Source organism: Asparagus officinalis, chromosome 8 (genome assembly GCF_001876935.1).
Source record: "Asparagus officinalis chromosome 8, Aspof.V1, whole genome shotgun sequence".
Taxonomy (NCBI): Eukaryota; Viridiplantae; Streptophyta; class Magnoliopsida; order Asparagales; family Asparagaceae; genus Asparagus; species Asparagus officinalis.
Window position 1 is genome coordinate 94,744,430 of NC_033801.1, and position 10,764 is coordinate 94,755,193.

At 33.3% G+C, this 10,764-nt stretch overlaps 1 protein-coding gene across 1 annotated transcript in view; it reads right to left on the reverse strand.

The window, feature by feature from the left end:
- Positions 1-9,316, reverse strand: part of LOC109822154 (thioredoxin O2, mitochondrial-like) — a 12,159-nt gene extending 2,843 nt beyond the window's left edge. Inside the window, exons 1-6 of the mRNA XM_020388315.1 lie at positions 9,042-9,316; positions 8,882-8,947; positions 8,722-8,772; positions 6,891-6,970; positions 5,732-5,776; positions 3,201-3,295 (exon numbers count right to left, since the gene is read on the reverse strand). Coding sequence (XP_020243904.1) covers positions 3,201-3,295; positions 5,732-5,776; positions 6,891-6,970; positions 8,722-8,772; positions 8,882-8,947; positions 9,042-9,246 — 542 coding nt within the window. The 5' untranslated portion in view covers positions 9,247-9,316. The remainder of the gene's footprint in view (positions 1-3,200; positions 3,296-5,731; positions 5,777-6,890; positions 6,971-8,721; positions 8,773-8,881; positions 8,948-9,041) is intronic.

The following is a 10,764-nucleotide window of genomic DNA, read 5'->3' on the forward strand; positions in this document are numbered from 1 at the left end:
ATCCAGTACAGCTATGCTTTCTACTTTGAAGTATCGATGATCCTACTAAGGTTATGGACGTTTCACAACATATTTTCAGTTTTTCTTACAAACAGATACAAACATAAAAAATTATTGATTACTCAGGAGCTGGAAAGCATATGGCAAATGGACTGAAGCCATGAGAGAGAAGATACTGAAAAACAAAAAAGACCTACAGTCCAGTAGTAAAGATAAAGATTGTTACTTATGTGTTATTGTATTTATTGCCTTATCATATGGTTGGCCTTTGTATAAGCCTAATATGAAGAATGCTCTTCTCAATTGATTATACCAAAACAGTAATTTTATGGATCCAAAATGTTTCATTGAAGCTAATCCACACAAAAATGTTTGCAAGTTCAAAAAGTCATTGTATGGCTTGAAGCAAGCACAAATGTAGTTTCACAGTTTCAGCAAGCACTTAAAGAGTATGGTTTAGAAAATCTGCAGTGGGACTTTTTTTTTTCCTCCCAATGTAAGCTAAAGGCAACGTGTTGGTGAATCATTCTTGTGTTTTGATGACATTGTCCTAAAATCTGGCATTGAGAACGTCATAAAGAATTAAAAAATATTCAAGTATCAACACATTTTGAGTGAAGGATTTAAAACCGATAGATTATTTCTAAGAGATTGAGCTTGATCGTCCTAGTGAACAACTGAAGATGTCCAATATAAATATGTCATCAACCTGTTAGAGAAATTAAATATGACTGATTGAACCAGTTAGTAATCAGACATACTTCTCCAACTAAATAGATTTTGCAATACATGAAAGCTCTGATATTCAATCACTTGGATTATGAGGCATATTAAAGGTAAAATACATGGGCTTAAATTTGTGAAAGGTCAAAACTATAATCTGTAAGATGTATGCAATGATTTCTTATAGATGCAGCTTGGGCTGCTGATGCTGACACTACAAGTTTGATGTCAGGATATAATGTATTTTGGTAAAAGAATATATTTCTTTATTGAAACAAAAGTTTGTTGTTTGTTTTGGAACTGAGGCAGGAGAAAGGGCTTTCAAAATTGTCATTGGTAGCTTCCTGGATTATAATACTTCTACAGATGTTGGGGTTGATAGTTAAGAGTTCTACAGTACTGTGATGATAGAAATAACTTCCCTGTTGCTATGAATCAAGTTTTTCTTCATAACGGAACAAAACACACACAAATAGGTTATCATTTCGTAGTAGTAGATTTTAAGGTAATAGAAACAGATTACATATTGATGATGTTTTGTGTAAACTGAGGGAAATATTGCCAACTTGTATCCACATAAGTCATAAATAATAAGCCTAGTAGTCTCTATGCAGCTGCTGAGAAAGAAAGATTGGCAATTTCTCTCTGTGGATGTACATTTCTAAAATGAAACCATATTAAAATGACTCATTCTTGTTTAGTGATGTTTCATGAAGTGTTTTCAGACATAATTTATAAGCTAATATAACTAGGTATGCAAAACAGTTCTGATAAATCCGAAACGATCTGAATCTGTTTACAGAATACAGATTTGGATTCAGTTATTGAAATCACAAACCAATGGGATTTTAACCCGAATCCGGATTCCCTTTTCATTTTTAGAGCAGATACAAATATGGATCTGGTTTTTCAAGAAAAATGGATCCAAAACTGGATTTGTGCTATTGGGCGACTCCCGCAGCAAGTCCCAAAAGACCATCTGATTTGTGTACTTATAAGTAGAATCTTGCCTAGTGGTGGACCTTTATAGTGCTTTGACATGATCTTGGAGAAGCACCCTGCTCTCAGTACATCTTTATTTTATTATATCTTTTCCTTACACTTTCTCAGTCTAGCCTTGAATTGTATCCATTAGGTGGCTACCCTAGCGAAGGATGTATATATTGCTATTGTGTTGCTTCTTTCTTACGTATGCTCTTTTTTTTTCCAGAGGAAATGAATCTTCACACGTGGAGAAGAAGGCTAGCAGAATACTAAGATTCTGAACATAGATGCATGGAACCCCGTTTGTTCCAGTTCATGGGACGGGAACTGGAGCATGGTACACTGCTTATTGGGAATCGGGTATGATGTGTAAATCTGAGTGTCTTAGTGTACAATTTTCTGCAAGAGTCAAATTCAAGGATTAACAATGGTGAAAGAATTCTCAAGCTGTAATTAAGGTAAATTTTTATAGTTTATTTTCCCAAAAATGGGTTTTTCTCAAAATATTAACTAACTTGAATTCCAAATCGAGCAAATTTGAATTCCAAGTCGGGTCACCAAAGTAACAAAGTTGATGAACTGGGTCACATTGGGACGCATTCCAATTCACTACTGCACTGTGTTCAAGGACAAGTGAACCCAAGTCGTGGAATGTAATCTTGATTTTATGCCTATAGCCACAATGTATCCTTTTGTTTTTTTTATTATTTTCAAACTATATATTATCTATTCTCTTATATCCATTTGGTATCATTACTAACTGTGGAAGATATGGATATGATTTTTTTACGCAATTATACACATTTAAATCCATATCCATACATAGTAAGGGTTAAGTATCATATCCGATCCGTTTGCACCCCTAAATATAACACATCTTAAGAATAAGGTGGCTAATCCTTTACTTATTTTTTATGATTAGCAAAGGAGCAAATCTCAAACACTATAATTTTACTCGTAAAAGGCCAAAATGATAGTTAATACCACAGAGAACATAAGTATTATTAGTGCAACCTACCACTAAGAGAGCATTCTGTTAGCTAGTGATTTACAGTTTCTCATAGTCGTTATTTGGATCAGGTTTGATTGACTTCCTATTAGCAGGGTGGGTGTGAGTCAAAGTACACTCATTTAGTAAATTGGCCGTGTATGGATAGTGATGAATGGGTTAAATTAATTAATTAATTAAAAGTTATAAATTAAAAAATCAAAAATTGGACGGGCAGGTGCCGTGATAGAGATTTTGTCTAGGACTCAATGGGAAAACACTGACAATGGCGGTGCACTCCCATCTCTAGTTGTTAGTGGAGATCAATACAAAAGATGTAAAGATGAGACCTAAGAGTATCAAATAAGAGAACCAAAAGAACAATGCAGTCATAAGATAAAACAGGAAAAAGATGTGAGAGTTAACCACAAATCTCTCTTTAATACCACATATGCATAACAAATTACATGCTATAAAACTATTTACTTCAGATACAAGTACTTACTTGTAAAGGTTTTCCATAGTGCGGTCAAGACGTGCAACATCAGCACCTATCATTTCAGAAGCCTTTTTCCCATCTTGATAGAAGTGAAGCGTAGGCTGCAAAAAGACCACCATCAGGATACCATCTCCTTAAAATTATATTAATAAATAAATAAGTCACAGGAACAACATCTAAACAGTGCCAGAGTGCATCCAAATGTATGAGGGAAAAAAGAGAATAAATCAATTATTTCTCACACACCTCTGCTCTTCCCACTGCGTGCTATGTCATTTGGACTACAATTGTTTGCTAATTAATCTAACTTCGATTTAGGATATGAAGATAAGGCTCTTATGTTTTGATTTATTTCATTTCAATTAAGGAATTCAACACTGCATAACTATGACATTTACCAACACGATAAACAATTAGCAGGTTTCAGCTTGCTAGTATTCATGGAAGGTATTTAGCGGTTCCCTAGAGCAAATAAGTTTTGAGGCAACACGCAACAGGCAAAGAAAAAAGAATTAACCTGCGCAAAGGCCACTAAATGCCATTAGTTACACCTAATGAGGAACTAATAAGAGGAAAACAATTTTCCATAATAGCTGCATACAATGAGTGTACACATCACAGGAACTTTCAGTAAATTGTCAAAGGTAGAGAGATTAAGTGACAAAGATAAAAGTCAACATCATGGACAGAGGCACAGATGTGGGAACTGGAAGTCTTAAACACTTGATACATATATGGTGTACATAAGATGATAAAAGTAACATATGCACCCATGAAAGAAAGGCCTACCTAGTAATACAAGAAGACAGTGCATGACAAGAAAAATACCATACAAAACATGTTTTTTCAGTTTCTAAAAATAGAAAATATGACCGTTTGTGTTTATATGAGTAGAAAATAGTTATCACATATGAGAAACATTTGATATGGTTGAATAATAATTAGGATAGCCTGTGAACTTTCATGTCACCCTGCCCTAAAACTTTTTTCCAAGCAGTTTAATCTCCCTCCCCTGCTGAAAACCTCTCTAAAAATTAGAAGGCAATCATTGGAGGTAAGGGTGTTTAATAATAAAGTGAATAGACATTTGGTTTAATCAGCTAAGGTATTAATATTTAATAATAAGAAAAAATGAATATGAGGCGGCAACTCGTTTTGCTAAATGACCTAGCAAGAGATATGATCATAATGAGGCCCCCCACCCCCACACCCCCGCGCGTCACAATAAGAGGTGGACTTCATTGCTCTAGTGTCTTGGTAACTCATTTTACTAAAAGAGACGCTAGCTAATATCCAATATCCATTATTCCCTTAAGAATATTATAATATTACAATAAAGTACAGCATGTTAATGTATCTATCTTAACTTTTCGTCCAACATATTTAAGTCCTAAAATCAATAAGCTCTGGATTTTAAATATGAAATTCAAAATAAAAAAAAATTCAACCAAACAATTTAATGTTTAAATTATAAAATGGTAAAACATGTTAAGTAGTAACAAAAACAAGAAGCAATTATTAACTAATCATGCAGGTCATACAAAAAAGGACGCCTCCTTAGGATGAGACTTTGAATAATGAATAACAGTAGAATTAGGGCATGCTTGGAAACTCCTCGAACGGGGACTAGGAATGATCCTAATCATTTTCGGGGGGGGGGAGGGGGCGGGGCAGGGAGAAAAATAGGCACTATGCGCCGCAGTTTTTCTTAAGCTAAAAAGTGAGTTTTAAACTACTTCCTTGATGGACCAGCCCCCCTTGGTTTAACCGAGGCCTGGTTAAGAATAAAACTATTCAGCACTGATCCTAGCCTAGTTTTATAATGGTTGCCGAACACACCCTGAATTAGGATTAGATATTGAATGCAGAGTATAAATAAGATAAATGATAGGCAAAGGTTACTTAAATATTTTTATTTATTTTTTGAGAGCTTCAAGTAATTTATCCTCTCTCTTTCTATGCTATGAAGGATTATTTGTAAGAACTAAGAACAAGAGTGATTTGTCATAGAAAATTGTCATGTCACTTGTGATCAGCACATGATCATGTAAGTACGTAAAATTCAGCAAATTGAGAGGGAAAACCGATGGGGAAAAAAAGCTATATAGGGATCATTTACTTGCTTAAAATTTGGAAGGAATAAATGTAATTTATTCCTGTCTACGATGAGATATCCAAAATTTAATATGGTATATTATCCTGATGGGTTTTCCGTGAAAGATTATGTTAACAAGAAAATCAGAAGGCAGCCATACTTCGACACATGCAATGCATATTAAACAAATATCAAGAAGTTGCTAAAATGTGTTTCAAGGTGTATCGTAAGAGTGTCAAAATGAAAAGAATTTCGTAAAACTGAAGCATGTTAGAGGAGTTGGCAAATAGCCCCTGAATAACCAAGAAGTGATTTGTCACATACATGTCAAACCGGGGGATGGATTCTTTCAAAGTAGAAGCATATATGATATATGTTGACATTGAATTACAATATATAATCTATTATTAGTTTAAGAATCAGTTTCAAACAAGAAACTTACCACAGAATAAATTTGCAGCTTGCTCAATATGCTTCCAAGGCCCTCCTGAAAACCACTTGTTTCATGGATTACTCTACACTAATTTCTTTACAATAACATAATATTAACTGCAGAAAGCAACAGAACAAATGAAATAATAGACCTAGAAAAGCCGTTTATGGTAAGACATAATATTAACTGCAGAAAGCAACAGAACAAATGAAATAATAGACCTAGAAAAGCCGTTTATGGTAAAGAAGCATTAGTTTCAACTGGAATAAGAGAACAAATGAAATAATAGACCTAGAAAAGCCGTTTATGGTAAAGAAGCATTAGTTTCAACTGGAATAAGTAGCAACCATCAGCACAGAATAAAGATCCACAACCAACTACACTCCAAAGAAGATTATATTACTGAATGCGGATATATAACAAATCCTTGTTTAGAAAGAGACAATAACTGTACTTAAGATGTCAACTTGAGTTACTACCGACTACTGCTAAAAAGTAAGGCCATAACAAATATAAACTTGAAAGAGTTACTACCGACTACTGCTAAAAAGTAAGGCCATAACAAATATAAACTTGACTTCCACTAAAAGTTATGTCTCACCTTTTCCATCTGAATATTAGCCTATCAACAATGCTGGACATTTTAGTCCATTCTTATATCAGATGCCACAGAAGAAACAGTTTCTATGTTTATTTGTTGGAGCAGGATAACAAAATTGAGAAGCCAATCTCTCCAACTTAGATATTTGCAGCATCCTTAGCACAAATAGCAACATAAGAAGAACGGAGATATAATTGAAAGTTTTACAAAAATAACAAAGGAGCTCAGAAAATATGATACATAATTTTTTTAACTAAACACAAGAAACTAAAAGAAATGGATAAGGAAGAGACCAAAAAATGCACGTTCAAATATACTTTTATTGTATATTTATGCATGTATGTGAAGAAAACCAAAAGAAAAGGAAGAAAGAAAAGAAAGGAAACTCTGGTAAATATAAGAAAACTTCTCTTATGGACTGATAGTAGTAACTAGTGTGTATAATGGTCATTGGTGAAGATTGAAAATTTAGTGGTTGGAAACCATGTGCTCCATAAATGATTATGAAGGATCATAGATTTTCTTAAGGAATGAAAAATGAAGTAAGAAGGGAAAAGGCCTCCAGACCTGATCAATGTCAATTTTATAAGTGGTGACATGTGGAAATTTCTTGCTCCTCTCTTGAATGACAGGGGATAACATCTTGCCTACAAAAGATGGACAAATAAAAAAGGGAATTTAATGTACATTTAAAGTAAGGCATTAGCTTGTAGTAGCATAAAACAAGTATTCAGTTTTGCATTTTCAAGCACTTACTGCCAATATAAGAAAACAAAGGAAATATCATGTTCAAAAGGAGAAGTTCTAAAACACGATCGCTATTGCCCTATGAGTTAGTTTAAAACTTAGACAAGAGTTATAAGCACACATTTGTTTGTTTTCTCAAAGAATGCTGTATGCTACAAATATCAAATCTTACAATGTTAAGATAACCAAAGGCATTTGACAGCTATATATGCATCGTCGGATTATCTTTGAGAACAACAGAATAAAAACTTAACCAAAATGTGTATAATTCTGCAAAACAATATGTATGAAAAGTCTTACAGGAAACACACATAAACATGAATAACTGGACAGAAATATAAATACAGAACTAGCCTCACTGAATCAAAAAGAGAAAAAGAAAAAAGCCTCCCAAAAAAGTTATTATTAATAAATACCACCCTTCCAGTGAACCAAAAGACCACTTGAATATGTAAACCACAAAATCTATGCTAAAAAATCATGGATAACAAGACATATCTACTCTTTGATAAGCTCTATAGATACAAATCATATATTTTGAAGGAGGCTAGTTCTATATTTATCTTTCTGGTCGGACATAATTTCACCGGAATCAATATTTTGAAAACTAGCACAGTTCAATTGATACATATCCTAAACCTAACAGCACTAAACTAATCTCTCACGCATCTCCTGAGCAAAATCTATTTCCACAGATAAAGAACTAGTCAAAATAAACGTTTCTTTTTTACCTATGGTTCGGTATATACAACCTTGCGACATTCCATCCATATACAAGAGTGCATAAATTGCTCAAAACATTTGATAAAAAATCGCTTAAAATGTGATGCATGCAAACATTTAATGATCCACAACATTCATTTTTATTTTCTACATATCTAACTAGACATTGATTAAAAAACATGTGTGTGTGTGTACGTATAGATATATACATGTATAGATGTATGTATACATACGTGTTCTATATGATAATAGTATATATATATATATATATATATATTATATATATATATTATATGGGCAAGAAGCAGATAAGGTTTTCACTAATAGAGAAAAATAATACAAACTGAGATTACGAATCACTCGAACTTACCAAATAATCTCACAACAAACTCTAATTCTCTCCAAACAAAATCCTAACCAATAGCTCAGAAAATACTTTTCTGTGGCTCCAAATATCCCCAATTCAATCCCAAAGAACCCCTAAAACGTGTGTTGGTATTTATACCAAACACAAATCCCAACAGAACAGGAAACCAAAACAGACCCGAACCGACTCGCAGTCGACCGCACTTGACGTCGCGGTCGACGGACAGAACGACAGAAACCACGTAAATCGATTATAGGGTCCACGGTCGGTCGGACATGTTGCCGCTGTCGACCGTAAAAAATCCAGAGACCACCCTGTCTTGTGCACATTCGCGGTCGACCTCCGCAAAGTTCGCGGTCGACCGTTGAAGCCTCCAAAATGTTTCCTGCTTCCAGAACCTGTTCTTCTCCAAATCTATAATTATATATATATATATATATTATATATATATATATATTATATATATATATATTATATAATATATATATTATATATATATATATATATAACATCACAAATTCAGAGATAATTATTCAAATAAATTCAAACAAAAAATCTTACAAGGTCCACACCATGCTGCTGTGAAGTAGAAAATCGCCGGCAACTTCTCATCTGCAACCAATTTTTATTAAAACAAAATCACACATAACCAATATCCATTTCTGACAAAAAAACATGTAACATGAAAAAGAAAACTAAAAAGCAGTAAATTATCGCTAACCCTGAACCTTGCTGAGAGCAGCATTAAGCCCTTGTTCGGACCCAATCAGCACTATATCGGACGAACCTGCCCATTATTTCACAAACCCATAAAAACCCAGTAACAATAACTTATAATTAACCAAAAAAAAGTAAAAAATTGGGGGAAAAAAGAAACTCACTAGGGGATGAACAGAAGGCCCTTGAAGAGAAAAGGAAAGGGATGGAGAAAAGAGAAGGTTTTGGGGGTGAGAGGGTTAGAGTGCGGCTGGAGAAGGGATTAGCGTTTTGGAGAGAAGGAGTATGGGGTTTTAGGGTTTGGGTTTGATTGAGGAGGAGAGGCCGGAGGAGAGAAGAACGAAGGAGAGCACGAATTTTTGGTGCCATTTTTTACCCTTTGCCTTTGCTGTTCTGTGAATTTCACTGTAGCTTTACAGGGCATGCGAAACCCAGAGTATTTGGGCCTAACAAAATGAGGCCATTAGGAGCACGATTGGCAACATATTTATTTTTGCTTACCAGTTAGATTGCACGTGCATTGCACGTGGTTGAATATCATGGTAATTTAAATTGATAAAAATAAAAAAGAAAATAAAGTTTTTTTGCGGGATAGATTATCAACACAATAATCTCTCTTTCAAATAAAATATTGTCATTTTTTTTCAACTCAGACTGTCGCCACGTGATCTACTATTTGTGAGTTATAAACGCATTAATCTAGTACAAATCTTTGTTTATTAGTATCTTGAAGTCTTTAGAAGATGGGTGACCATTCAATTCGCAAAGGAATTTTACATATTAATTTACTTGCAATATGTCCATTAAACTCTTAGTTGTGGTTTGACTCATATTCATATTAACTTTTAGTTGTTATTTCACTCATATTTGCATTATCTAATATTTTTATTTAATTTTATAGCTCATTCTCCATACCATAGAAGTAAAACTAAAAATATGAAGAATTGTTTTCTTAGGAAATTAGAGCAGGGAGATTATGATATATTTCGCCATGTACTTTAAATATAAAAAAAATCTCTTTGATGCTAGGTCTCTATCAAATCTTACTCCAAACAATGTGAATAGAAAATGCTATTATAACTCACTTTCCTAAAGCAAATATATTGTATATAGGACATATACAGTAGTCTCATGTATTTTCTGGTTCTGACTGCAAAATACACAAGAATGGTAGTCCCGTGTATTTTCTGACTTTAATTACTTTTGTAATTAATGTTCTCTAATTACACAGGACTATTAGTCTCATATATTTTAAAGATAATTTTTATACAAAATCAACCTCTTTGTTGCCAATCTTGATGGTGTGGTAAAAAAGAGGTCAATTTTGTTAATTATTATGTAAAATAGTCGATTCTAATATTTTTAAAAAGTGATCTTTTTAAAAATTCTCCTAAAATAAACCGTTAATTCAAAATATGAATTGAGTGAAAAAAACCTAAACAATCTGGTGATTAATTGACCCATAAATAGAAAAAATAACAATTGAAATAAAAGTATATTTAAATTGAATCTAACAAGGCACTTCATAGAATGAAGCATGAAATGGGTCCAAGAAATTATTAAAAAAGAATTAAAGAATCTAATTTTAAAAAAAATATGAGATCGAGGTATAGAGGGAGAGAAGACCTCACTGGCATGAATTCTATTTCTCTTTGAGCATGATAGCAAAATTGGTGGAGAATGAGCGAGGAGAAAAGTGAACAGAATAGGTGACAAAGTGGGCTTGCTTATATAAATAGGTTATTAAGATATTCGTCTTGAAATCTTAAATACATACATGTTAGTCTCTAACATCTTTGTAATTTCTCATTTACAATAATGTTACTATTCAGTATTAAGTCAATTTTATTATATAAGATTATATACCCTTTTTAATAAATTATAAAG